Below are 26907 nucleotides of genomic sequence, written 5' to 3' on the forward strand. Positions count from 1 at the left end.
AACACTAGCACAGCGCAAATGTCCAGATTAAAGCATGAGCTAAATATGTATTAGCCAATTGACTGAGAATTTAAATAAATAGAAAATCAACAAGCACAAAAAAAATCTAGTCTTGTTTTCATCTTAGTTGAACATTGAAACATGAAGACTTATTGTTAGAAGCCTTTGCAGGTGCTGTGATTTTTCACACTTAAATGATGGTCCCATTTTTGAACAGCGCAAATAAAGGAAAGCACGAATGTATGCCCCTGTGAACACTTTGTCGATCACAGATCTGAATAAATTAAAGGTGTTTTTTTTTCCCTTTGTGTTTCTAGGAAACAGGAACTACTGAACATCTCCAACGTCCCTCTGGGAGAATGTCCCCCATCACCACCTCGCACAGCACCACCCAGCATGAAGGTATGACACCATCATTCATATATTATGTGGAGGGATTATTTACTGCATCACATCCATATCAAAAACAAAACACACGGTTTTGTGTTGTACATGATAAATGTACAATCATGTAAACAACCTTTTACATTATGTTTTATTTTATATGTACCTGCTATGCTGAAGTAAAACCACAACTTATCTTACTTTAGAATTTGCGGATATTTATTGTTGTATGGGATATGTGTAAAGGGCAAGTACCTAAAATGAGGTTCAGTTAAGCTTTGTTATATTTGTTTTTTCTTTCTCTGATCTGAGTCAATATGTGCTTGATTGCTTCAGCTGAATTCTGGTCTTCCAGGCGGGAAGTGCTGTAATCCCTTCTTTATGTATGTACTTGACATTAAAGAAGGGATTCACTTTAGAGAAAAGGAAAATAAAGAGGTATTATGCCACCCTAATGCAGAAACAAGAGATTCTTGAAACTAAGAAAATGCAATTCTTAGTTGCATTTTTCAACTAAGAATGTCTCACAAGAAGGAATAGTTTGATTAATGAAAGTTAATGCATGAACATTTTTCAATGTTTGCTAAAGTGCTTTAATACCCCTATCTTTCTTTTTATTCTCCATTAGTGTGGGGTAACTTCCTTTTGCAGATTATTAGCCATTACTGGTTCTGAAGGTCTACAGAGTCTGTTTTTTTATTACAAATTATCCAATTTTATTTGCAGTGTTGTAAATGGGCCAGTTTCTGGCTTCAAGATTTTTAACAGTTCTGGTCTCACATCAGTGCAAGTTGTCTGTTATGATGATCTTATGGTTTAAAGTTTTTTTATTAAGATGTTAGGAAAATTATTAGTTTATTTATTTGAAATGAAGACATTAATAAACATCAACAAATATGTAAATATGCAAAAAGTTCTAAGCAATATGGAACACCGGTTGTCTTTTAGTTTTAAACAAAAGCATTTAGATGGCTTGATGTTTTTTTATTATTATTTTTCTCTAAGCTAAGTTGAGCTGTGATATTTCTACTCAAGCTTATCATACCAGCTTATGTCTATTTGAGTATTTGCACAAAACTTCATTCTCCATATAAAAAGAACTGCAGTCATGTCATCCTGCAGGATAAACTGGATCACGATGCCATAGCAAAGGAAATGGTTGGAGACTTTACTCTGAGACTGATGATATCTTCACGATAAATAACCAGCAGGACTTGTGCTGTCACAGGAACCAAAGTGTAAAAATATATCACAATATTGAGGATTTTTAAATGCATTTTAAATGTCTGATTAAAGGAGATGCCACAATGACATATGTTATGACATTTTACTGACCTGCACATAAAGAATGCTTTTTCCTATTTGCAAGAGCCTTTCAGATGTAATGATTTCCTGGCCTCTATTACTCATATTGTGCTGTTTTTTTGAAAAGCCATTGAAGAGTTGTTTTTCCCCCAAGGCAGTATCTTACACAAGAAACAGATAATGACTTCTCTAAGAAGGAAACACTTTTTTACATTGACCTCGAAGTGCACTATCATCCCTGTTCATCACAAATTGAGATTGCAGAGTGACTGACAGGAAAAAAAAAAACTTCATATACAAGAAAACATGTATATGAAAAGAAGATAGAATCAAAGCATCACTTTTATACTTGATATGTGGATGATTTCTGCTAATTATCAGCTGGCAACCAACAATTCAGCTAGGAGCTGGAGAGCTTTAATAGCAAGACTTGAATTGTTTGAAAGCTCTTATAATCGCTATGTACATCAAATCCATGGTTTCAGTTTAAAAACATTCATCCTTTTTTCAGACAGGCTAATGAAATATTCTGTGGTTCATTTCATCAACTAATTTATTTAGCTTCTGGATAAAGCTTCGACTTTACAGTCCAACATTAGTGTTTTCTCCATTAGTGGAGCAGTTAGAGAATCTGTTTCAAGTCATACATAAGTAACCAAAGAGAAATAAAGTGAATAGCACAGTGGTTAAATCCATCATGTGTACTTATGCGCTGTAGTATTGAAGAATAAAATACATTTATTTCAATATTCACTCTTCAATTTCAAAATGGGCATCATTGTTTACCTTTCACTTAAATGTTCAAACTATTACAAAGAAGCTTATTAAGTTGACAAAATGAGATCTCTCTCTATTACCACTTGAATCATAAATAGAAAATTTTAACCAGTTGCAAAGTATATGTAATTTATTTTTATTTTTATATGTAATTTATTTTTTAAAATATTATATATTTTTATATATTTTTCACTGGGATACATTTTACAATCATTTGGGACTTTCAATGATTACTAAATTTTAAATTGGATGGCTGATTTGAGATTTTTTAAAACTTTTCAAAATCCCTGACAAACGTGCTACATACCGATCGTGCTACAAGTGTCTTTTTAAAGGCCTCCATCAATGTCACCATGGTGTTGGCTGTTACTTCTGTTATCAGAGTGAAACAAATCTCATTTAAAATGCTGAATAGTGATGTGCTAATTCACACCTAACTCCTATGTCTAAAAATGGCAAAAAACCATTCAGGCGGTTGTCACAAGGTTTTAATGATGGTGATGATTATTTTTTCGGACCTTGGTCAATATAACGTTATATTGATCAGTTGATTAGAAAACACTGCCAGTATATTCACTCCTGTGCACCATATTATATCAAGTTTAATGTTGTGCCATTCTATTCTGCAAAAAGAAAGGATCAGAAGAAGCATAAAAAGATATGACCTTCACCGTGAAACTTCAGACATCACACTAGTCCCTCATAAACTAACTTGAATATTCTGTACTTCAACATTAATTGCTCTTTTGACATGTTGGAGTTTTTAGACCAATTTGTTAAAGCAGGCAGTATGAATGAGTGGATGCTTACCTGAAATAAATTATGTTATTGCTCTTTCATTATAAATTTTCACATATTTATGACGATGCACACTGAATATGTATCATATTCAGTTCTATAAATAAATAATTTCCTTCAAGAAACTCATGGTGACACAGCACACTGTAAATCTGTCCTACATAACTCCTGCTGCCACGTGCGGTGAACACCCTAGGCTGACCTGTACTGCTTTGACAAATCATTCAGTTACTCACCTGACTTGACTTTCCTGTTGGAGCTTCTGCGACTGAGTCAAAACAGAGGATAAACAAAACTGAGAGCAGAGGCAAAAATGAAAACATATGGAAAAAAGACAAGTGGGGACGTCTCAAGTCCTGTGATGGTAAGTCTGAGTCGACTGCCTTTAAAAACACTCAGATAGGTTGTTGATCAAATCAACTTAATAACCAGTGTTTGCAGATTAAAGTGTTCAGCTGAATGGTTTATTCTCTGTATAACAGTTGAAATGTTAGAGTCTGAATTTAATACCAACAGCCTCTGTTATGACCAATATATCCTGGAAAAAAGTTGCTTTTATTGCAATTAGTCATTATCAAAGTTGGGGAAAAAATATCACAGTTCAACCATTATTACTGTTTTGTAAAGTCAGTATGCTAGTAAATGTCCAACTTAATATAGTAAAATTGCCGCATATTTCTGCTGAAGTTCAAAACCCTGCTATTAACATTTATTATCCTGGAAATATTTCTAAATATTTGTTTCAAGTTTTAAGTTGAAAGACTAGAAATTGAGCTCTTGGACTAATCAGAAACAACAAATGTTTGTTTGATTTGGATTCATCCCTTACACTTTCCTCAGTTGTATATCCTATTCTTATCTGGGTTTTACTCTAACATGTGAAGCCTCATTTTCATAACCAAGCCAAAACGACGCTGTTTTTTCCAGATGCAAATCATCACTGAAGCTCTACTGTATGTGACTTTATTGACGTGTGTTTTACTCAATAGAAGCATCTTCATCCTTTCGTTGAGCTTTTTCCAGTTCCTGAGTGAAGCTCTTGCATGCTGTTATTAAAATATGCCGGTGTTCCCAGCTAGATGAGTTTTTGTCAGTTAGAGAAATCTTAAAGTGATAGCTAAGGCCTTTTGAAGTTAAGATTTCTACATACAGTCTTGGTGTTTTAATGAAGTTCATTTTGGACTTCTACAATCTTAACCCTCTCCAGGCAGATGTTGCAGATTTGCAACAGCTAAATGCTACTTAGCTAGTCTTTGTAAGTAATTTGAGCCTGAGAGGGTTAAAATAGCTCAGATCTGGAAAACGTCATGGAAGTTTATGCAAACACTTTTTTATGAATCTTTTTTCCACAGCCACATTTGCATTAGGTGTTTTTTTTTTTACTCTGATGCTCAGGGGGAGTTTTAGATATGAGCAATATAAACAGTTGCCAAGGGTAGCATCAAAAAATGGGGAGCAAACAAAGAAAAATCCCCCAAAGCAAATGTATCTGTCAGTTTCGCCAATATGCATCTACAAATGGAGGTGATTTTTACCACTTGCTTGATGTTGAGAATAACTTTAAAAACTTTGTGCACAACTGAGTTTGCCTGGGTGCCATTCACACAAAAAACTTTGCTGTAGAGTTATTTGAAACCAATGGCTATTTAAACAGCAACCTGAAGTCAGACCTGGTGGACCAGCAGTTATCTTCCTTTTTGAAACACGTACAGAGAATGGGAAATGTTAATTCTTTCACACTGAGTCATTTCTAGATGAGAAAAGACCGCAGTAGAACAGTCTATACAGAATTGTTTGCTTAAAAGGCTAACATGATTTAACATTTTATTCTCTTTGCTTCTGACTGAAAATGCTTCACATTATGTTTTAGAAATAAAAATAGCCTTTCAAAGAGAACAAATTCAGGAGTAACAGCAGAATCATGTTTTTTAAAAAACATATTTTCAGTATATTTTTAACACAAGATCACAAGAAGCACACCACCTCCTACATCCATGTCCAAATATGAACAATTACAGATTTCGTTGAAAATCAAATCCACTTCAAATTATAAAAATCCAAATGTTCACAAAGCAGCCTTGGCAGAAGTTCAGAGATCAGAGTTGTTTTGAGATCTAAGATTTAACTAATAACACAGTTTTACCAAAACCTCCCATCAAAGATTCAGAACTACAATTTAAAATGAAATAGACCTCTTGCAGTTTCTGCCTTTAATATGCATGTCTGAAATTAAATTAAATTAAATGTGCAAATAAAAATCAGCAATGTGTGAAGATTGCTGTGACTTTTCCTCCTCTCTTTCAATTTTGTGGCCAATAAAGTTCAGGACTTAACATGAATATGTGTGAATTTTGCCAGCCAATGAGCAAAATTGTCAGTCAATCAGTTGTGGAGGCCATTTTGCTGATTTAATCTGCTTTTGGCCAGCCTGAGGTGTCCTCTTCAGGTTGCTATGGGAGATGAGAGATGCAGATGTTGCCTTGGCTGAAGAGACACTGAGAAAGGAAAGCCAGAAGTGAAAAGGTTGGCTGAAAAAAAAAAGAAAATGGAGGACAAATTGGCATGACGAGACAAAGAGATAACAGAGAACAGGGCAGCAAGGGTAAAACGATGCACATTCAGGCAGTATTCAGACTGACGGCCAGGCATAAACACAGACTCTCTTCTTTATTCTCTATTCACTGTTGGTGATAGAACTGGAAATTGAGCACAAAGTCTTTCCTCCAACTAATTTTTTGCAAGAGCTCAGTTAATACAAAGGAAAAAAAAAACTGTTCCAACATTCCGCATTGCCCAAGCACTGCATGACCTTCTGCACCCTGCAAAAATATACATACCCATTAAGCTTTTTCATAAGTTTGTCTCTCAACCACAGACATCAGTGCACCTCTTTAGAATTTGAAGCACATACAAAAAGTGACCCATAAAAGTAATAATGAAGGGAAATAATATGTTTTTCATTTTCTTTTCTAACAAAACACTGAAAATATTGACACAAACATACATTCTAGCCATCTTATTCTGATATCTTTCGAAATTGGTCAATTAGTAAATTTGCTATCCGAATCTTGCATTTATGTAAAAGTGACCAAAATGGTGGATTTGGGGATCACATTAAAAGAAGCTGCTATGTTCACAGTAGTCCAGAGTGAACATCAACAGGTGTCCACGCTAAAACACGGTGGTGGCAGTATCATGATGTGAGGGTGTGTTTATGCTATTATTCAGACCATAAAGTTGCTCAGGATGTAAGATAGAATCAGATAGAGTAAGATAGAGTAGGCTAATCAAGATAGAAAACCAGATAGAGGGTGGAAACATGTTTTATTTGCACAGCGGTTCCATGTTACATTAACCAAATCAGCCAAACCTGCAATAGAATGACTTTGTTCATTCATATGTTAAAATGGTCTAAATCTAATAAAATTGTAATTGCTGTTCACTGAGCCTTTCAGTCCAATCTCACTGAGTTTCATTCCCAAATGTTTTAACATTTAGTTATCAGTTTCAGTTCTATTTTTGAATGTGGACGTATTGCGTTGTTGACTTTGTCAGGACTATCTCTCAAAAGATGTGCTAAATGTCTATTGGCATTTTACCTGTTGATATAGAAGTTTAATTAAATAGATAAAAAAAAAAAAGACGAGCAAGCATTTCAGTTCCTGCTTGTGCAAAGCTGTTAGGAATATGCCTCAAAAACATTGCTGCTGTAATAGCAGCTAAAGGGTTCTACCAAGTATTGACTCACTGGGGCTAAATACAAAATGAATGCTACAAAGTGCAGTGTCATTTTTGAAACAGAATAATAACGTTGAAATGTTCACTGATATGTCTTAACCTTCTTATTTCCCCGTATCTGAATTATGCACTCCTTGTGCCAGAAAGTTCCAATATGATTTTAATCTGACAAGTAATTTAAAACATTTTGCAAGGGAATGTCTATTCTTACAGTCTGTAGAAAGAGGAGTAAACACCACTGGAAAAGTTTTTTTAAACATAAAAATATAGTTTTTTGTCTCTCTGGTTGTTTTCAAGTATAGCCTTGGCACTACAGTGCACTCCTCAGTGGTTAATATTAACAGTTTGATAAGAGCCCTGTTTGTGTTTGTGTGTTTTGGCACTGAAGGTGGTGACAATTAGGTTTTATAAGAGTACCGCTTATGAATCGATCTTTGATGACTGAAATAAAAGCATATAAAATGTCTGTGCCCAGGCTTCACTTGTTCATTTGCTGTTTCATTAAGCTTTATAACTTTAGGAAGCACCACCCTATTATTATACATGCTCTTATCAATATTTTTTTGTGTGTGAAATCCCTATGTTGTGGCATCTTGATGTGTGAGCGTGAAGATATGCACATACGCTCTCAAACCCCTATCTATGCACATTACAAGGCCAGCAGAATGTGAGCACGTGTAGAACATTATCACCTTCACAGCTTTTCTGTGTGAGGAAAGGTGGAAGCACCTCCTCTTCCCACCCTCCGCCCAGGGACAGAGACATGTAGCAGCACCCAGGCCCGCTTGTGTTTGTGTAAGAGCGTGTCCGTGGGCGTGTTGCCTTCAGAGGAAGTGGTTCCTTATCAGAATGTATTCAGGGGTGTGAGTCTGCTGCCCTTCCCTGCCCTCTTGACACTGTGAGAGTTGAAGAGTTCTGTTTGCGACTGCACAGAGGAAGACCTTTAAATTCAGACTGGTGGGTTTTGCATTCTGTGTTGAATCACCTGCATAAGGTGATAATTAGGTACAGCAGGAAAGCCATGACTTGGCTAATGCACAAACTTGACTTTGTGTTGGGAGTTGTTGTTATGTAAATCAAGGTTTGCCATCATTTACAGTTGTTTTACAGGTTTTCTAATGATTTTATTTCTTTTTCAGTCTGCAGATTTCTTCGATATGTTGGAAAAGATGCAGGTAGGAAATGCTCCATTTTTATCCTGTGAAAGTTCCTTTTCCTTCTGCAATGTTTGCATATCTTCCTTCCTCCTTTCCTTTCTTCTCTTGACGACTACTAGAGGGAGACTTTGACTGTTTCAGTGCTGACCTCCTAAAAGGCATTTTTCCTGTCTTTTTGTCTTTAAAATCTAGCAGATATATTGAGATTTTGTCTTTCACTCTCTGTCAGCCTGTGGGATTAAATGTGTTTCTCACTTTGGATGGTGTGGATGCTTTGAGCAGGCTGTGTGGATCTCTGAAAAGATCTAGACAGACTATTTTCTCGTTCCCTAGTAGGAATACATTGATTTTTCTGTTCCTTCTGAGCAAAATTTGCCTCTCATTCTCTTTGCGACCCCATGGGTATGGGCTTTGAGTAGTTGGAGGACAGATGGGGGTATAAAAAGGGAATAGAGTAGAGAAGAAAGGGGGACAGAGGCTTTCAAAAGACAACAGTCACCATCAGGGAGACAAGAAGCAACGGTTTCCTCTTCTTTGTTTGTAGGTTAGTGATTAGATTTTCACCAAATGGGCATAGATATTAGTTTATTGTGAGGTAATCAGTCAATGAGAGATAGTAGCTAGAAAATGTTTTCAAGGTAATAAGCAATAACCCTTTATAATTGTATGTTTTCTGTGTTGTGCATAAATTTAATATTGTACCCCAAAACAATCATTTGTAGGATCTATTTTTACCCTATCTGAGACATGGGAGGAAGAAAAGTAAAACATGCAAATTGCAAGGTTTTTTTTTTTTGTAAACATGAATATGAAATATGTTAACATATTGTAAATACCAACTCAGTATTCTATGACATTTCAGTTTTTATAACACAATGTAGTTTATATGTGGACTGTCACTTTGCTTGTTTTGTAGCAATTTTAGCATCCTGCAATTTGAGGAATCCTGGTTTAAAACAGAATGCTTTACAAACAGTTCACAAACATAGCTGATATTCAAATTTTTTCTGTACATCGTTGTATTCTTCATTTCCCACTTTCAACTCCTCTTAATCCCATTGAGTTCTTCAATGTCTCTGACTCAACAATGCACGCTCAAACAGACAAACTTAAAAGTGTCAACAAGCAGGTGTCTGTGTCAGAAAGACAAGGTTACCAGAATACTCCAAGTTACCTTTAAGTGACCATCGGGGGGTAAAACCCAGTGGGGAGCTCCAATGTTTGAGACTGCCACTGAAGAAAAGGTCCATTTATTTGTTTTAGAATTAGACAGTTTGTTTATGCGTACATTATCGCTATGTTTGCTACAGGGTACAGCTTTAGCCTGCATCTCGGTGCTACAGTAGCCCAAATGACATTTGAAAAGCAGCTTTCATTCGGTCTGATTTAGAGAGAGGATGACTAAGTGTATGTATTACCTGTGTGTGCATGTGCATGCGTGTGCCTGTGTGAGTGTGTGTATCAACAAATATGAGTCAGCTGTCATCTGGCAACAGAGAAAGTGAGGTCTGTAAACAAGAACATTGAGCTGCAGGCACCTTTTAAATGCACAGAACTTTCTTCCTGACCTTTGTGTTTTTCCACCCTCACGCTGCGACTGGACTCTAATAAGGTCCCCAAAGCTGAAGACACCAAAAGATGGAAGGTGTGGCCGACCGGACGCTTGGTCATGTCTTCTCTGTGGATCTCATTAGTTTATGTTATGATATGACCTCCATTTGTCCATTTTCTGTTTTCCATCTCTGCCTTGTGGTGCCTGCTGCTACTCTGTGATTGTTCCTCTCACATCTGTCTGAACTCCCCTGTGTGCATTTCTTCAGATTTTTCTCAGAGCTTTTTAAAATGTAGAATCAATACCCCTCTGATCCGATTGATTACGAGCTGAATGAACTCCAACTGTCAATTGATCCTCTGTGGACTGTCAGTATCCTGGCTCCTGCAGCTGCAGAATATAAATGACCGTCTGTCCGTAGCCCTGCATTCTCAGGGGGGCTACCAGAGTTTGATTGTGTTTGGAGGTCGTACGCTGGAACCAGATTGCTACAGGCACTAAATAGCTCTTGACCTCAGGTGTTGTTGAATCAAAATAGCTCTGGCATCATTAAGGGGTGACACGCCCTCACTGATTTTTTGCTAATGATTGTTTGTTTCAGCTTGTTGCATCACCTCCTGAAAGTCCATTTTGGCATTAGTATCCTTTGTGCCTGTCGGCTGCACTTGCAACCTTACCGTTGTGACCTGTGAGGGTCACGAGATAAATCACTTCTTTATTGAGAAATAAAAGTCTTCATGTCTTCTCTTTTACAGGATGACTATATCCCCTACCCACGGATAGAAGATGTGAGTCATTTTCCAAACACACATTTACACCTTTCTGATATGCAGCTCTCAGCCAGAGGTGGTTTGTAGCATAGATGCAGAATTCAAAACCTGTTTTTTGCTTTTCTAATCCTTGCAGTGGCTTGAGAAGCACTCATATGCTCTTACAAAGAACATCCGCATTGAAGCAGAAATCAAATTAGATGCAGGTGGAATCTATTTACTAATTAGGGCATGTTTGATTAATTTAGGAACGTTAGCGTCAAGAGGGCTGAATGCTTTTTGTTTTGCAGAAAAAAACAAAAACCACACGCTTGGTTTTGTTGGTTCATTCACAAACTCCAATTAAAAAGCATTAACTTTTTTTTTATGTGTCAGAATTTGGAAAACGTCAAGGGATCAGAATAGGTTTACCAGGGATTAGCTTTCACTTCATGTTACTAAAATATTTCTTTGATTTCACTCTGACTTCCTCCCTTTTTTTGTCTTGCACCACATTAATGCCATAGGTCCTGGAGAAAGGCGGTCCATACCCCCAGGTGATCCTGCCCCAGTTTGGGGGTTACTGGATCGAAGATGCAGAGGCACCAGCTGGAACCCCTTCCTCCTCTGAGTCCAGTTTCTGTGAGGAAGAGGATGGAGATGAGGGCATGAGCCCTGGCGGGGCACATAGCTACCGCCTGGAGTGCAACAGCACAGCTCGAGCCTACCGCAAACACTTCCTTGGCAAGGTTAGGGTGTGTGTTTGCATAAATGTCAGCAACACTGTGTGTTAAGAGGGGCAAGTCTGCTGTTGTCTTTGACCTCAAATGTCTCTTCCTACTTTGATACTTGCAGGAGCACATGAACTACTACTGCACAGGCAGCAGCATAGGCAACCTCATCATGTCTCTGAAACACGAGGAGGCTCAAGGCCAGGAGTTTCTGCGCATCATGCTCAGGTACTCTAAAGGGAAGGCTTAGCTTTGCATTCATTTGACATGTTTACAGAGGAAAAAACTGTAACTTTGAATTCTTCTCATTTATCTTTGTCTGAATCTGCTTATGATGAGCAAAGATGGGGACTTTTACCCAATAAACCAAACTATCATTCAAAACAAAAGTGCAAATATTAATGTTAGGCTTGGTTGCATGTTTTTAAAATCTAAGTACCATAATGCACTCCAGACCTGTTTTGAAAGGTTTTGCAAAATCTTCAACTATACTGTTTGATCTGTATTATTTTTTGTTTCTTTGCAACTGGGGCGGAAATGAGATTACTTGATTTTGTAAAGTTCAGACCTTCTGTGAACCTAATTCGATTTATCTTTTTAAATGCAAGCAGTGACTTGTCCGAATTTCATCACTTGCCAATTTTTTTGTGTAAATTGTCATACAAGAGTCAGTGTTAAAAATTTTATACGTTCCACATTATAGAGTTTTCTTCTGAAGAAACAAATGAAAGCAGAATCTAAAAATGATTAATAAAAATGGTCAGGAATCCTGTTTCTTTATTATTATATATACATTCAGTTTGTCTGAATCACCATCAAACTTCTCTGAATCAGATAAGCCAAACACCGTGGTTGATGGTTGTCATTTGATTCAGTTTGTGTGTCTGTAAATCTCAGCTTCTTGCTATTAACACGTTTGGTGTCATTTTCAACACCACAGAAAAATATGTACTTTATTTTCATACTTTGCTTGGTCTCTGTGCGGTTTTTGACAGGCGTTCATCTTTTCTCGACAGCTTCGAGTGACAATGTTCATTTTATATTTACTATAGATTTAGTGTCAGTCATCCTTTCAACTTGTTAAGATTATTTATGCACATCAGAGAAACTGTATATAAATTCCGTCTAAAACTTCAGATGTTCAAAAATTACTAAAATTGAACTCATTGTTGACCAGCCCTATGTTTTTGTTTGTTTGTTTTTGTAGATCTCGGACCAAAACAGTTCATGACAGAATCTCTTTAGCTGGCATCAGTCAGCTTCCCAGTGTGCCTCAGATTGCAAAGGTAAACAACTTTTTTCTATTGTTCACATAATTGTTATTAATAGCAGAATCAAAAGCCTTTAACACACATATTGTGTTCCATGCTTCTGTCTTGTTTACCTAGCATATTTTATAATTTAGTCCTTCTACTCTCTGCACACTACATTTAGAAAAAGCACAGCGCTGTTGGAAAATTTGACATCTACTAATAAGATCAATATAAGATAAAAAGAAATACTAAACACAAATTTTCAGTCTAATAAGGAGGATCCTCACGATTTTACAGTATATTCTTAGATTTTGACAAAGCATCCATCTCTGAACAATGATGGTGCAATTAATAAGTATAAAATGAGAGGAAAAGGCTAAAAAATAATATCAGTTATAAATAAGGAAATTAAGTAAAGGAGTACAAAAAAATTAAAACTTGTTGAAGACTAAGAAAATAAACAACAATAAGAATAAGAATTTAGAAGTTAATTATATCAATATTTTTTAAGTTAAACTTAAAGCCAGTTTAGTTATGCCAGTTATGTACTTAGTTTTCTTTTAAACATCAAATCCACCTCTGTGTCAGTAAAACTCAATACATGGCACCATGAAGGTATTTTAGTCTGTGAAAATCTGTATAAAGTGTCTGGCTGATGCTTGCAGTCAGAACAGAGATCAGATGCCGTGTAGGCAGCGTATGTTTGAGTTTCAGAGATCTGTCTTTGTTTCAGCTGCTGTGTGACGATGCCACAGGCCTGAGGTTCAGCCCAGTTCTCTACCCTCGGGTGAGTTTACCCTCTGCTACCATGTTGTGACCTCTTCCTAATTGCAGCTTTCACCTCAATTAAACGCTTGTCCAATTTTAAATGTTTTAAATAATTTCTTGACATGTCCGCAGGCTTTTTATGTAAATGTTTGTATGATGCATTATCTTTAATTATGTCTGCCAGCTTGTTTTCCTGTCCACACTCCCCCTTTTTAATAAAGCAGTCAGATTCAGTACCTTCTGACTGCTTTACCAAAAATATATTCTGCTCTGTTACACATTTCACAACTGATGGTAATCTTCCTCCGCTACGTCATTCCTGTTAAAGTAACAACTGATCATAGAACAACTTTCTAAGCTTGATGTGATGAATTTGCTGCTCCTTACTGTGTGCCTGGTGATGGAGTGCGCTTTCAGCCTGTGCCTAAGGGAAGGAAAATAAGCCATCTGTGTCTCCGTATGCAACAGATAAGGCTCTAGGACCACCGCCGTCACTGGGGGCCACTACATTTTGTCACATATTGGCCCTTATGTAATATGGACCCGATAAAGCTGCCCATTGGAGCAGAAGAAAACATGTTTTTCTAATGGGTTTGACGAGCAAAGATTGTGTAATAAGTTGAGAGAAAAACTATACATTAATCCTTGTACAGGGATCCCAGCTGATAGTGGCGTATGATGAACATGAGGTGAACAACACGTTCAAATTTGGAGTCATCTACCAGAAATTTGGACAGGTGAGCAATTTTTCCTTATACAGCCATTCACCACTCAACTGTGTAAGTATAAATGACTAGATGTCCTTTCTCCTTCTGTTTGGTGTGAAATCTTCTCAGACATCAGAGGAAGAGTTATTTGGAAACAATGAGGAGACGCCCGCTTTCAAGGAGTTCCTGAGCATCGTAGGAGACAACATTGAGCTCCAGGATTTTAAAGGGTAAGGGCTGGAAAACAGTGCAATTCAACAGGAGAAAAAGAAAACTGACACAATTATAGCAAATAATCCCAGAGAAAGAGAAAAGGCCAAATGGGGATTGAAAGGAAAAATACAGGAGTGCATTTTAAAGGAAGTTGAGAGTGGGGTTTAATTACTGTAACCTTGTCCTGCTGCTTCAGACTCAGCATGCAAACGGGCAAAAGTGCTTAGTGAAACAGATCTGAAGAGAAAAGTGCCACATGGACATGTAATCAGAGCTTTGGATCCTTTTTTAAATTATTTTCTTCCTGTGCTTTGGTATACTCACACTTTCCATCTTAAAGCTTCAGGGTTATCGCATATTAAACAGTCACTTCTGACACCTCATTAAAAGGAAACGTTCAGTGTTTTTTGAGGTTGGGTTCTGCTGAAATGTTACAAACAGTTAAAATATTACCTGCAGTAGATAACTCTCTCATTTACTATGAATCCAGATGAGTTTGTGCCGCAGGCAGAAAATAATGTTAAACTTGAGAGGGGCACAGAGCGGAAATGCTAAAAAAATTCCTAAAATAACTTTTACATAAACCCCTGTGAGTTGTATTAAGTGGAAGATGTCCATATTTGCCCATATACTGCTCTGGGGCCATCTTCACATAACAAATCTGGATTTATGCAAAATGATTAACTACTTTAAATGACTTCAAAAATCTTGAATGGTCCCTTTAAGGACAACATTTATGAAGATAGAGTCATGGCTGGATGTTGGGTACAACGTAAAACATCGGTTTTGATGATGTTCCAGGTTCCGCGGTGGACTGGATGTGTCTCATGGACAGACGGGATCTGAATCCGTCTACACTGTCTTCAGACACAGAGAGATTATGTTCCATGTATCAACTAAGCTTCCCTTCACCGAGGGCGACGTGCAGCAGGTACCAACCTGGAATACTGTCTTTAATTCTGGCTACTTAGCGGATTTAACACCTAAGTATAGATGCTTTGAGTCAGGGGCAAACTGGTCAGGTCTGCTTACTGTCAATATAATTGCTTGTTCTAATAAAAATCTAAAATAGATGGAAAAATGTACCTTCCTGAGAAGTCTTCCTAATTACAGAGAGGGGCAAACAGCGATTTTCTTCTGGCTTTCTCATCCACAGCTCCAAAGGAAAAGACACATTGGAAACGATATCGTGGCCGCGGTCTTCCAGGAAGAGTCCACGCCCTTTGTTCCAGACATGATCGCCTCAAACTTCCTGCACGCCTATGTTCTGGTGCAGGTCGAGAACCCCTGTACAGATCACACAACCTACAAGGTATGATGCATACTTTTTGATAAAAATCAGAGAGCTAATAGACTATAATAGACTGGTTTACACATAGCAAGGAGAACAGTACCTTCTCAGAAAAAGACACATTATTCAAGAGTTTGTAGAACCAAATTTAGCAGTAACTACTTTCAATAGTGGCGTTCTGTCTGACTTTTTCAGTTTCTTACACGCAACTGAATTATTTCTTCTTTGCAGCATTTTTCACTCACTTCACTTGTTTGCCCACCCAGTGTTAGCCAAGTTTCAGTTAGCGTTGACTTTACAGCAAACCCTCATCTAACAGGCATCCAATTAGAAGATGCAGCTTAGACCTGGACATCACTTATTAATTCAGCTTTAATTATTTAAACTTGAACAAGACAAATGCGCAAACACTAAGTTTGTCTTCTTTAGAATCAGAAGTGAACACATCATCAAGAAGAGTCATTCTGAGCAGCACAAAACGTGTTCACCAGAATCCTTGGAGAGATGCTCGAGTCACATTACGAGCCTTTTGATCAAACAACAGAAGGGTGAAGCTCACTAAAATGTTCAGGACCTACACACCCAATATTACTCCAGTCAAACAAATTTAAATAAACACCACCCACTTGTAAAACAGCATTACAACTTGAGTTTACAGGGAACTTGGTGTCAGTAAGCTGTATGGTTGCAAAGAAAGTCCAAACCACCACTGTGGTTGGCACTGTGCTTGGCACTTATTCTGAAGTGTTTGTGGTAATATGCCTTATGTGGGGTAAATATGTGATCCCATGTGTGCAAATGATTTTGTTTCCAAGCATTTTGCAATTCCACTTTGAAACCAGGAGTCGTTCTTTAATATTTTTATTAGAGAGAAGACATCTCAATCTTTTTTCTCATTGAGATGAAAGCTGACATTTAACTTGTTTTATAGCAGACAGCCCAGACTATCTGCTATAGAGTAGGCAACCATTAACCCTGATTAGCCACAATTGTTGTGAGGTTGTTGCTCATGCATTTCCTTCCTGGTGTTGTGCTAACACTTATATGCTCCAAGGAGTTTGTTGAGTTTGCTGAAGATCTGGTGCTTTGTTTATCAAAACCAAAGAAACTGGTTGTTATTTTTCATCTTAAATCTTCGAGAAGAGACTAGAATGTGCTTAGTTTTTTTGTTTTTGTTTTTTTCCCAGGATTATATTTTGTATTCTGTTATCAGTCAATGATGCAATGCTATGCTTGTCTGAGTGACTGTTGTGACTTTGTTTCATCAGGTGTCTGTTACAGCAAGAGAAGACGTTCCTCCTTTTGGGCCTCCGCTCCCAAACCCGGCCGTCTTCAAGAAGGTGACGGAAAGAACTGAAATTTATTTGCGCAATAAATTAACCTGCTATTTAACAGTATTCCATATTTTCACTTCAATAAAACCTTAAGACATGCAGCAAGTTATAAATATTAGTTGCTTCAGACATTTTGTCTTGCTTGTCTGTCACAGATCCCTCAATATCTCCAACCTTTAGGGTGACATTAAAGTGCTCGGTTTGGAAACCAGAAAACATAATAATAAAAAGAGAATACTAGCCAGCAGCTCTGCAGGCCTTCATGGTCACTGTCAGAGAGGAGCCATTTCTGTGGACGGACTGGAGTACTTGGTTCATTACCCACAATAGGCAGAGAGTGACCTCACTATGGTGAATCAGGGAGCATTTCTGCAGGAGAAATCAAGTTAGCAGCCTGTCAGAATGATGTGCATTTAGAAGAGACATCAATCAAATAAAACTGAAAACTTACATATTTTATGCTACAATGTAATTATGCGGATTAATATACAACTATAGTTCATGCATATATGAATAACAGAGCGAATTCCAGTGTACTCCAAAAATAACCAGACATTTCTATATGTGAGGATGGATTTGTTTAGCTACTAGAATTATGTTCCAAAACTGTAAATATTTTATATTCGACTAAAAGAGAATGAACGAATTAGTCAGTACCAAAAAATGTTTTTATGCATGTTCTTCTGTTTTGTATTATGTATTGAGTGTGTATAGTTTTCCTGCTTGGTGTTTGTATACATCTATTGCTGTCATTCCAACTGAATTGTAAAACAGATTAAATGTTTATGGTGACTCTTTTCATCTAAATGGTAATTTAGTTTGACTTAAATTTGTTGCTTGTTTTGTGTAAAGACTAGTTGTACCTCCTACTATTCTCACTAAAATGGCATTGCATTTAAAAAAACAAATAAGATTGAGAAACTTGATAAAAACCAATACTTTTTTTTTTATTACTTTATCTCTTTTCCCCCCCCCCACACCTTCACAATCAGGGTCCTGAGTTCCGAGAATTCCTGCTAACAAAGCTGATCAATGCCGAGAATGCCTGCTACAAATCTGACAAATTTGCCAAGCTGGAGGTGATGCACGCCACACACTCCAACCCCACAGCCCACCCTTCAATTACTTTCCAGCTTCATCCAGCAGCTGCAGACCCTTTTCGTAAACAGCCTTTGTGTGCGGCTGAACTCACTGCAGGGACGCACACGAGCCGCCCTGCTGGACAACCTGCATGACGAGCTGCACAGACAGAGCCAGGCGGTGCTGGGACTCGGGCAGATGGGGGAGGAGGATAAGCTGGAGAACGGTGGACATGGGGGTCTGCTCGAATCGTTCAAGGTGAACATAAATCCCAGACAAAAGTACATCAGGCAATCTTTTCTCAGCTCTGTGACATTTATTTGATCACCATCATTACACTGCCAGGTCAGATAAATGTCACAGGTCTGCGAGATGGCTTAAGGTGCGAAACCACTGTTATCACAATGGATGCCTCTTTTTCACAGTCCTCAAAGACTTAAACTCTATATAGAGAATGTGCAGTTGTAGCTGAGAAGACACGCTTACACCGGAGTGTGAATGTAACACCCCGAAGTGTTCATGCTTGTATTTTTCTTCCTCTTTCTACTCTCTACCCTTTTTTTATTCCATTTTCTTTTGTTCACATGTGTAGATTAGCTGAGGTTGATGGGACCAGTTAGATGTAGCAATGACAAAATGTGTGAACATGGTGATGATTTGACTCTCTTACGTTTTTGCAGGGATTGTGGATATCTGCTATTTTGCAGTTTGTGCAGACAGTCCCAGGAGGGGCTATTCTCATTGCTCTCGTTGCTCTGGCAGTTTATCACCTGTCTGTATTACTGTAAATAAATGAGAAGACTATAATTTAACAATAAAAAAAGACTGTTGCATTGTTTGAGTTGTAGTGTTCATGCTTTTTAAGAACATGAGGTTTTGATGTTCTTATGTTAATTCTGAAAATTTCAGGACTAGATATGAAAATATGAAGTCAACAAAAAAGTGAAACCCACATTTCCAACTATGCTGCTTATTACATCTTCCATTGAGAATGCTGCCCTCTGGTGGACATAATTTTTAAATGTAAAAAAAAAATTTAATAATAAAACTTTTTGAGTTTTTCACTTCTTATTCTGTCCCTTCACGTTGTTCCCTTGTAACAACCTTTTGTCTACCAATCTGCATCCGTTTGTTCCTCACTCTCTGATCCACTCCTTGTTTGCTTCCTTGTTCGCACATCAGAGGGCCATGCGCGTCAGGAGCCACTCCATGGAGACCGTGGTGGGTTCTCATCGTCACCGGAGCCCCGGGGTGGCAGGTGGGGTCCCTGCCAGCCTCAGTGGTGGGGGATTGCCACAAAGCACCAGTGAATGCACAAAGAGCACCTTCACTGTAAGGGATCTAATAATAAAGAGTGGGAGAGAAAAGAACGAGATCTGTTACCGTGTTACCTTCCTTGTGAAAACCTGCAGAAATGTGATTGCCAGACTGTGATTGTGTTAGTTTCCATGTAATAATTCATTAGATATTAGTTCTGTTATTGGACCATTTACAGTCAGTTAGCTTGATCAATTCAGGCCTTTACAGCATTTCTATTTAGAGTGGTGGTGAAGCTTTCTTTTTTTTTAAGTAAGGTTTTTAATTTATCATCTGTGATCTCCAGCCTCCTGTTCTGTCAGCCAAATCTCCTTTAAAGAGCCCAGTGAAACGGCGCTCAGGCCTCTTCCCACGACTCCACTCGAGCACAGACGCTCCATCAGACAAACACACACGCAGGTCAGTTTTCTACATCTTTAATCTATCCATTTCCTGTTTTATTTTATCCTTTTCTGTTTTGCCAGTGAAAAATCTTAAAATTGTTGTATTGGGGTTGTATACAAATGCAGGTCTGTTTTTGAAATTGTGTTTAATTGCATTCCAATAAAATGTTTCACTTTTGCCTTCTCCTTCCCAATTATACACAATTTCTGCTGAGCGACTGCATAAATTAAAAAAAAAAAAAAAAAAACAAGAAACATAAGCATTCATACATTTTTTGGTGGCATTTTGACAAACTGTGGAAATGTTCAAGCTGTCTGATCGTGGTTTGTCAGCAGTGATCATAAACCAGCAGAGATCTGCCTGCATTCCCAAGAATTGAGATCAGAGACGTCATCCAATCCCAGCTCACCTGAGATCTGCCCCAACAAAGAAAGGTCACTTGGAAACTGAAACTTAGCTTAAAACTTAAATATATAAAAATACAATTGTGTTCTAGGGTTAACTATGACAAATTTCAAGAGTGTTATCTTAACCACATGCTTGGTCCTCTGTGGCTCTTCCATCAACAGGCCTTTCATGAAGCACAAGGAGTGCAGCAGCGGCAGCAGCTGCAGGCCCAACATCTCTCGCTCTTCGTCTAGCACCAGCAGCTTCAGCAGCACCACGGGGGAAACAGAAGCTCTGGAGGAGCTGGACACAGTGGGTAGAACATTTGTTTCATCCAGGGTTGATGTGGAATTAATATGAAAAAGAATTTGAAAATTTTTGAATTGAAAAATGCACATTTGTAACAAATGCGTATTCTCACCTTTTCACCTAAGAGAGGTGAAAAAGCTTTTAAAGATGGACAAAAATCCATATTTGCTCAGAAGTGCATAATAGTGGGAATTAAATGTCAACTTATAATTAGAATTCATGCAAATCTTCTCATCTTCCTCAAATGACACCTCTTGTCATTGTTGCAGTAATTTTATGCGAGACATGCTGCTTAAAAATGGCACCTTGTGAGGTTATGAATTGTCAGAGTAAGTTAAGGCACCAAGTATTACAAATTGCGTTGAAGGAGGTGCAGATCAAAGCTTTTTAATGAACAGGACAAATTTCTTTTGCTACATTTGGTTAGAACATCAAGATATTTATCTTGTCTGGATCATATTTAAAAGATTTCATCAGCACTTTAGCAATAATGAATCTAGCTTTTTTGTTTTAAAAAAAAGGGTTGCTTATGTGTAATGATACATATGTTGAAGACTCACTTTTGACACTCCTTTTTCTCAATTTTTCTGTAAAGTTAAACACATTATTATAATTATTAATAGCTATCATACCCATGCGTTGCCTTCAGAGTAGGCAACGTTCAAATAATTGCTTCTTTTCAGTCATGATTGCTCGGTGCCTTTTTCTTCACAACATTATGATGTGTTTGCTTCCTTGTAGGTCAGTCATCCATCCATCACATCCACCTCTGCCTTCAGTCCCTCCCTGAGCATCGACAGCCAGGGATCGGGTACGCCTGTCATCATGTGTCGCAGTCCAACAGGTAAATTGTAAATTTGATCTAGTAAGAGGAGAACTAGTTAAAAAGAAATGGTTTTGCCACTTTCTGTTTATGCTTCTATTCTGCAGATGGAAAAGGGAAAACATCACCCAGATCAAGTTTGAAGTTCCGCTTTGACAAAATGAGCCACTCATCCACAGCGGTAAGTCTCAAATTGTTCCCAAATGACAGCAATTGTGTTTGTCAGCAAGTGTTTGGAGTGTTTTATTGGATTTCCAGAACAGAAAATGTTCAATAACAAAAACAAAATAGAAAAATATAACAAATCAGCAAGGAAGCAGCTGCTGTTTTTAGTAATATTTCTGTCTTTTCTCTCTTTCAGTCTGAGTAGATTTGTGGAAGGAAAAAGCAGCAGACTTCCTCAGTGAAGAAGCAGAGTGACTCTGAAGAAGCTCACTAAATCACAACATCACCAGAAAAATAAAACATTTGTACAGCCTTTTCTCAGATTAGCAAAAGGCTAATCCGAGTAGAGCTGCACAGGAGATCCTGCACATAGACATACTGATATAACTGTGAGTGTAAGTGAAGAAAAGCAGCTCATCCACGTTCACTGTCTTTAAAGCAGCTTTTAGCTGCTTGAATCTAGCTGCAGCATAACTCTTGTTGTTCCTATCACTTGAAGGTCTTGGCATGGCTGTAAAACTGTGAGTGTAGGGCGGCCTGTAGACTGCGCCTCAGCTTTTTCTTAGACATAATCTGTCATACATGTGTACAAGTTTATGGCCGAACTGTTAGTCCTCATCCAGCCAAGTGCTGAGCACTCTGTAGAACCAACGACAGACTGCAGGATGTTCCTTTTATCTTTACCTTTCAATGGTACGTCTGCAAGCAGTTCCTTTTTTGCTTTGAGAAAACAAACAGTGAGCAGAGACTATGCCACTTTCACAAAGACCTAATGTATAGTCTACTTACAGTAGCAAAGCCTTGTGGGACTGTGGAGCCTGAACTTCTTCATTATGAATATTAATGCTTTTTTTAGAAAACAACTATGATTTTTGGAGATGCTTTTGTAACCTTGGTACCCGTTGCATTGTGTCCACAGCACTCTAAAGATGTCTCCCAGCAGAACATTTCCATATCTGTAGGGGTGACCCTCGTTAGACACAGTAGGAGACACTGCCAGCACATTTTAGCCATAAGCTTATTTTAGCCCAAGCTGCACCTTACAATCGCTGCAAAGCCCTTTTTCTCTGCTTGTGCGTTCAATCTCTCACCGTGTGAGAGGATGAGAAGTTCCTGGATCTGGTTACGGCACAACTTGTGGGAAGCCAAACTGCACCCACATTTTCTGAAGAGGACAAAAAGACGATGCACTTAGTAAAAAACATTTCACCTCCATGTTCCTCTCATTGAAGCTTGCTAGCTCGGTGTATCAGCACACATGCTCTGTGGTGCTTGGTTATTTTTAGCAGGGAAGTTTGCCAGTGAGGGAACTGATGAAGTCGACTTGAAAAATATGCTCCAGAAGGCATTTGAACCACATTTTATAGAAATTACTTTTAATGTGAATTACAGCCTTGTCATTTGCGTTCAATGCCATGGTAACTGGTTTCAAACCCTGAAGTTGCAAAGATAGTTTCTGTCAAGGACAACAGGGCCATGAATGTTCTGTGATTGTCAGCTAGTTATCAACATATTAACATTAGCATTAGACTTCAACATTGACTTCTGTGTTTTTAGTGTGACCAAACTAGAAAGAGTTTGAATGAATAATGTGTTTTACTGCACAGGAACTTATTGGTGAAGTTAAAGATGGCTTAGCAAACTGAAGTTTCAAAGTTCACACACATTGCAAATGTCCTCATTTATTAATTGTTAACATCTTGGGAAGTTGCTCAGGATGAAGTTACTTGAAATGTACGTTTTAATATACCTAAACTAGCACATAATTTTGAAATGGGACAGGCCACCAATTACCTCTTGTAAGGAGAATAGGGACAGAAGAAACAGGAAGTTATGTTTATCATTTTGTTTGTAGCGGTATTGCCCAAAAATGTCCTGCAGCCCTTTTCTCTTTTGACATGCTTAATTTATTATATTAACTTCCTTTGCATTGATGTCATGTACAAACAAATCACTGCAGAGTATGCTAATTAATTAAAGTAAAATTATAAAATGAAAATATATTAATTTAAGAGATGTCTAAATAACATATATGTATATTTGGTTATGTAATGTGCCACTGAGAATTTATTCTACAATAAAATGTTGTATTTTGTGCCATATGTGTTTTTTTTGTTTGTTTGTTTTGTTTTGTATTTTCTTACCTTCTGCAAGGTGTCCACACAATACACATAATTTATAAAATACACTTTATTAATTTTTGGAAGCAGATCAAACTCAAACTTTCACCCTCAGATAAAAATCAATTAGGAAGTTCAATAAGAACTCAGGAATAACCAACGCTCTACCATAAAGACACCAGTGTCACTATTCACAGAAAAACAAGTTTAACATCAACACACACTGAGTATTTGAACATATTGCCCAGATACAGTCATAGTGTGGGCTTTAAGCTTAACAATACCATACCAGGTATCAACCATAGGGGTGGCTGTCTGTTTTCCTTACGTTGTAGATTGTAAAAAATGTTGATGAAATAACAAATGTAAAAATAACCCGTCATTTCATTTGTTTCTCCTTGTGCATTCTGCTCTGTTGAATCCCCAGTCAGTCGAATCCAATGTACTGATCCAGATTCTGCTGGAGGTTTCGTCCTGTTAAAGGGAGTTTTTTTTTTTTTTTATCTCCGCTGTCACTATGAGCATGCTCTGTAGGAGGGATTGTTGTTAAGTCAACGAAACCCACATTTTCTGTGGGTGCAAGCTCATCCAGAATGAGTGAACATTTTAAATTGATGACTCAGTGCAATCTGCTCAGTTTCCTAAATTAGAAACTTTTTAAACTACTTAGAATAATTAACTGAGCTTAATGTACTGCTTGATCACTACAATAAAGAACTACTTTGAGTTTAACTTTACCTCAAATCAATAGCTAGACAGTTGAAACCTGTGTATGTTAGTTATGATAGGACAATAATCCTAATCACCCAATCAAACTGCTTTTTAATGTACAAAGTAGGCAAACACTGAGCTTCATGAATAGCCCCTACATTATGATAAAAATGTGGGTTCATGCAAGAAAACCATCTCATTTAAGCAAGTTATCACCTCTAATGGAAAGTCCAATTAAATGGACCTTCATCTAACCCTATACCACAGATCTTTGGACCCGACTGCTCCATAGTTTCGTCTTCTGTCTTTGGCTGTCAGGAAAACCTGACAGATGAGTAGACAGTGGGTTGAGCTGGCTCTCTCAGAGCTTTTTGATTCTTCAGGGCATCTTGAGAAATGTCTGCATACAATAACTGTAACATATAAGATGACATACAACTATGTGAAACTTCTACAAGATCAAATAGACTGCAGACAGATTTGTGGCGCTGCACATTACGAAGGCAATACTTTCCCCTACCTCTGGCTTTTGCTGGGATGGTGAGAGAGCTGAAAAAGTTCGATCAAAATAAAGGTTTAGCTCTGACAACATAAACATTACATTTTTGTTAATTTCTTAACTCTATGATTTAGATTTCTAACAAGTTAAATTGTTAGATACCTTTGTTAGGAGGAGCAGTGCGTTTCTTTGGTACTGGGCGTCGGGGTGGAGGCTGTGGAGGCTGATGTGATCTAACTTTATGTCTATCTGCAAGTAAGACCTCTTTCGTGGGATGTGGCTGTTGGTTGACCTCTGAACTCAGGCAGCGAGCCAATCCCAAAATGACAGGAAGACAAAGAAAGGCGCCGGTGCAGACCAGAAGCCTGTGTGAGAGTTTTCTCTCCAAGGCAACACCTGCATGTTGGGGATGACAGAAAGAAACAACAATGCACAAACACCAATGACTAAAATATGCATGATCCATGTTTGATTAGCACATGTAAATGAGTATATACCTTTTGTGACATTCACTTCCATCCAATGGCTTACATCATGGCTTCCATCACTCCATTTCACGTTGCATGTGTACAACCCTTCATCTGACTGTCTAACATTCAAAATCTTTAAATTTACCTTGCTTTGATTGGCACTGACGGGGGCTATGGTGAAACGGTGCCTTGCGCTGTTTTCAACAGTGGTTGAAGTTGTGAGATTTTCCCTTTTAAAGTTGACTGTCCAGTTACCTCCACAGTGTTGAACCACACAGGACAGAGACAAACTGCCCCCTGCAGGAACGAAGAATCTCTCACGTTTTCCAAATACACCCTGACTGCATTCTTCAGAAAAAACACCTAAATGACAGAGCATTCAGTTAGATTAATAGAGTGTTTTGTTTGAAAAAGCTAAACACTTGGTTTCTATGTTTAATATTTTTTAAACCACAAAAAAAGCCTTAAAATGAATTAATCATTTGAAGAAAAATAACCTCAAAAAGTCAGATTTTTTAACACCTAAGTTGTTTATTATATGTAAGAATATCAAGTACAAGAGACATAAGAGTAAAACTTTACTTTGACTTATCATGGCTTTATGAACAGTATGTATTCATATTAGTCAAACTACACAACTTCAAAAAAGGCCAACGATTACTTTTGAACACTGCAGTTTTATTTCTTGGAGTTTCCTCAACAAAATCTAACCAAATACAAAACATAGCTTGAAATGTGACAAGACAAGTTTCCAGACTAAGTTGAGTTGAAACATGTTCTTACCTCCCTGAAAGATACAGAGACAGCTGATCACACGCAAGATGAACGTATACATGTCTGGTAAAAAAAAAAAAAAAAAAAAACAATGCTGCTGTTCAGGAAGCTCAAAATCTCAGTTCCCTTGAAAAGATCAAGTCTCCATGCTATGACTCACTGAAATAATCTGACAGTCGAGCACTCTTAACTTAACATAAACCGTTTACTCAAACCATTTTCAGCCTTTCTCTTAGCCTTTCCTAAAGCAGTCACTGTCAGGGATCATTTTCGATTTTCACTTTCCTTGCTGCTTTTTTTTCTAGGTGGAGTCAGAGGAAGGAAGTGACCCACTAACTCAGCCCATTTACAGTTTTCTGAGCACAAACACACGTTAGAATTTGATTTACAGGAAAGCATTGACTTCAAGAGCAGTAATACTGACTATCAAGCAGAAAAGGGGGCTCATTTCAAGGAAGTGGAAACTCCAGTCTCATAAAAGTCCTCAGAAACTCATTTATTCTACTTTTTATTTACTGTAGCTCTTGTTTGAGTTGATTTGTTTTTGATATTTAAAAAAGAACAACATATGAACAGATGGTTGATTTATGAAAGCAATTTGCACTTGATCTGCATGGATATAATAACTCCATGCAGATCATTATTAATTTTTGGATTCAAAGAAGGTGAAAGTTTCTGGGATTTCTTAAACATCTTGTCTTACTAAAGTATTCATTGTTCTTAAATTTCACAACATTAATTTAATTTGTTTGGATGTCAAGTAACAGATCAACATATAGCAGCACACAATTGTGAGTGCCTTTCTGAGAAATTCATAATTTAGTAATACATTTTCACTAATTTAATTTTGAAATTGTGACACATTCGTCCTACTATGATTCCTTTAAATAAAATGCAGTGCTCCCGAATGCTTTTAGAAGTCACCTAATCGGTAAATAATATTAATCTCTATCATTTTAATCTCAGTGGGATTCAGCTATATTCTAAAAGTGTTTAAGAGATTTGGTAGTGAACATTAGTGAAAAAACAGCATAATGAAGACCAGAAAACACAGATGAATATATTAAAAATAATACCCATGTTCTTCCGAGTGTAGTTCTGGTGCTATATT

The 26907-nt window shown here is 37.6% G+C and overlaps 2 protein-coding genes across 14 annotated transcripts in view; one reads left to right on the forward strand and one right to left on the reverse strand.

Annotated features, from left to right (window-relative positions):
* LOC129359031 (rap1 GTPase-activating protein 2-like) overlaps positions 1-23312 on the forward strand; it is an 89171-nt gene extending 65859 nt beyond the window's left edge. For 6 of the 13 annotated variants that reach the window (XM_055028385.1, XM_055028375.1, XM_055028381.1 and 3 more), the window contains 22 exons: positions 318-402; positions 8142-8177; positions 9772-9804; positions 10467-10499; positions 10988-11209; positions 11316-11419; positions 12399-12477; positions 13178-13231; positions 13866-13949; positions 14049-14149; positions 14934-15063; positions 15289-15444; positions 16692-16763; positions 17750-17836; positions 17955-18095; positions 19020-19169; positions 19441-19553; positions 19871-19972; positions 20108-20237; positions 20976-21078; positions 21165-21238; positions 21419-23312. In XM_055028385.1, the coding sequence (XP_054884360.1) occupies positions 318-402; positions 8142-8177; positions 9772-9804; positions 10467-10499; positions 10988-11209; positions 11316-11419; positions 12399-12477; positions 13178-13231; positions 13866-13949; positions 14049-14149; positions 14934-15063; positions 15289-15444; positions 16692-16763; positions 17750-17836; positions 17955-18095; positions 19020-19169; positions 19441-19553; positions 19871-19972; positions 20108-20237; positions 20976-21078; positions 21165-21238; positions 21419-21427 (2098 nt within the window). In that variant the 3' untranslated portion in view covers positions 21428-23312. Of the gene's footprint in view, positions 1-317; positions 403-3534; positions 3629-7918; positions 7960-8141; positions 8178-9771; positions 9805-10466; positions 10500-10987; positions 11210-11315; positions 11420-12398; positions 12478-13177; positions 13232-13865; positions 13950-14048; positions 14150-14933; positions 15064-15288; positions 15445-16691; positions 16764-17749; positions 17837-17954; positions 18096-19019; positions 19170-19440; positions 19554-19870; positions 19973-20107; positions 20238-20975; positions 21079-21164; positions 21239-21418 lie in introns of those variants that run through there. The other 7 variants (XM_055028376.1, XM_055028383.1, XM_055028387.1 and 4 more) reach the window with 6 other exon arrangements.
* Positions 23313-23406: 94 nt separating this feature from the next.
* LOC129359164 (uncharacterized) lies at positions 23407-26070 on the reverse strand. The gene is made up of 5 exons (XM_055028590.1): positions 25806-26070; positions 25050-25385; positions 24715-24948; positions 24574-24602; positions 23407-24466 (listed from the first exon to the last, which is right to left on the reverse strand). The coding sequence occupies exons 1-5, from the start codon at positions 25855-25857 to the stop codon at positions 24368-24370; spliced, it is 750 nt and encodes a 249-aa protein (XP_054884565.1). The 5' UTR covers positions 25858-26070; the 3' UTR covers positions 23407-24367.
* Positions 26071-26907: the final 837 nt, after the last annotated feature.

The sequence above is a fragment of the Poeciliopsis prolifica genome, unplaced genomic scaffold (genome assembly GCF_027474105.1).
Source record: "Poeciliopsis prolifica strain line A6 unplaced genomic scaffold, Auburn_PproV2 SCAFFOLD004, whole genome shotgun sequence".
Classification (NCBI taxonomy): domain Eukaryota; kingdom Metazoa; phylum Chordata; class Actinopteri; order Cyprinodontiformes; family Poeciliidae; genus Poeciliopsis; species Poeciliopsis prolifica.

What these genes read in the sequence shown, in the direction of transcription:
- LOC129359164 (XM_055028590.1), bottom strand. Translation starts at nt 25,857, where the DNA reads ATGTATACGTTCATCTTGCGTGTGATCAGCTGTCTCTGTATCTTTCAG. An exon ending in GGAAGTGAATGTCACAAAAG is followed by an intron (nt 24,949 to 25,049) that starts GTATATACTCAT and finishes CCCAACATGCAG; the next exon opens with GTGTTGCCTTGGAGAGAAAA. An exon ending in CACTGCTCCTCCTAACAAAG is followed by an intron (nt 24,603 to 24,714) that starts GTATCTAACAAT and finishes GAACTTTTTCAG; the next exon opens with CTCTCTCACCATCCCAGCAA.